At 33.7% G+C, this 961-nt stretch overlaps 1 protein-coding gene across 1 annotated transcript in view; it reads left to right on the forward strand.

Moving 5' to 3' along the window:
- Positions 1 to 314: 314 nt before the first annotated feature.
- LOC111400328 overlaps positions 315 to 961 on the forward strand; it is a 1,355-nt gene continuing 708 nt past the window's right edge. Inside the window, exon 1 of the mRNA XM_023027742.1 lies at positions 315 to 863. Within this exon, the coding sequence (XP_022883510.1) occupies positions 438 to 863 (426 nt within the window). The 5' untranslated portion in view covers positions 315 to 437. The remainder of the gene's footprint in view (positions 864 to 961) is intronic.

Genomic DNA, 961 nt, shown 5'->3' on the forward strand with positions numbered 1-961 from the left:
CCAACGGTGATGTCGCTATAATTTTTCTTCGAGGGCTAATGGTGCGAACAACAGGCGATTTTGTGTCTATTATTATTATTTTTTTGTTCAATCTTTGACTCATTCAATGTATATACTATCAACCTACGACTCATTGACTTTAATTACAATTCAATAACTATGATTTTAAACATGGAACTAGCTAATACAATTATTTAATTAACTCGTAAAACAAAGGAAAACTTATATGAAGTTAATTACTTTTGAAAAACAACACAAATCTCATTTAAAAATTTATTTCATCTTCCACAACCAAACTCATATATGATATATCCACCTAAGTCAACACCTATCCCCGAACATAAGCTTAAAACTATTAATTTTACTGTTAACTACTCATTCTCGAGTCGAGAGTATCGAGACCGACCATTTTTCTGAAGAATTCAAGCATAAAAAATATGGGATCTGCGCCAAATCAGCCTCTCTTCTGTTTAAAATGGCCATGGGATATCCGTAATCAACCCAAAAGCCCTAACACCTGCAGTTCAGAACCGCCATGGCTATTCAATTCGTTCAAGAATCTTGGCATCATATCCCTCAATTTCATCAACAACAAAATATCCCAACGAAACCCATTTCAATTAAGTGATGGAATCAACAATAAGAAGAAGATTTTGAACCCTGAAGAACAGGGAGAGGCAGAGCAAAGAGCATTGGCTGCTGCACTGGCAAGTGGGAAGGAGGCTACTGTAATTGAATTTTATTCACCCAAGTGTAGACTCTGCAATTCTTTGCTTAAGTTTGTTATGGAAGTTGAGAATAGGGATTCTGATTGGCTTAACATCGTGTTGGTTGATGCTGAGAATGATAAATGGTTGCCTGAGGTAAACCCGTTATTATTATTATTAATTTTTTTTTATTCATTCATTTATTTATTTTATTATTATTATTTTTTGGTCGGTAAAATGTAAATTCAATTGAT

The sequence above is a fragment of the Olea europaea genome, chromosome 10 (genome assembly GCF_002742605.1).
Source record: "Olea europaea var. sylvestris chromosome 10, O_europaea_v1, whole genome shotgun sequence".
NCBI classification, from domain to species: Eukaryota; Viridiplantae; Streptophyta; class Magnoliopsida; order Lamiales; family Oleaceae; genus Olea; species Olea europaea.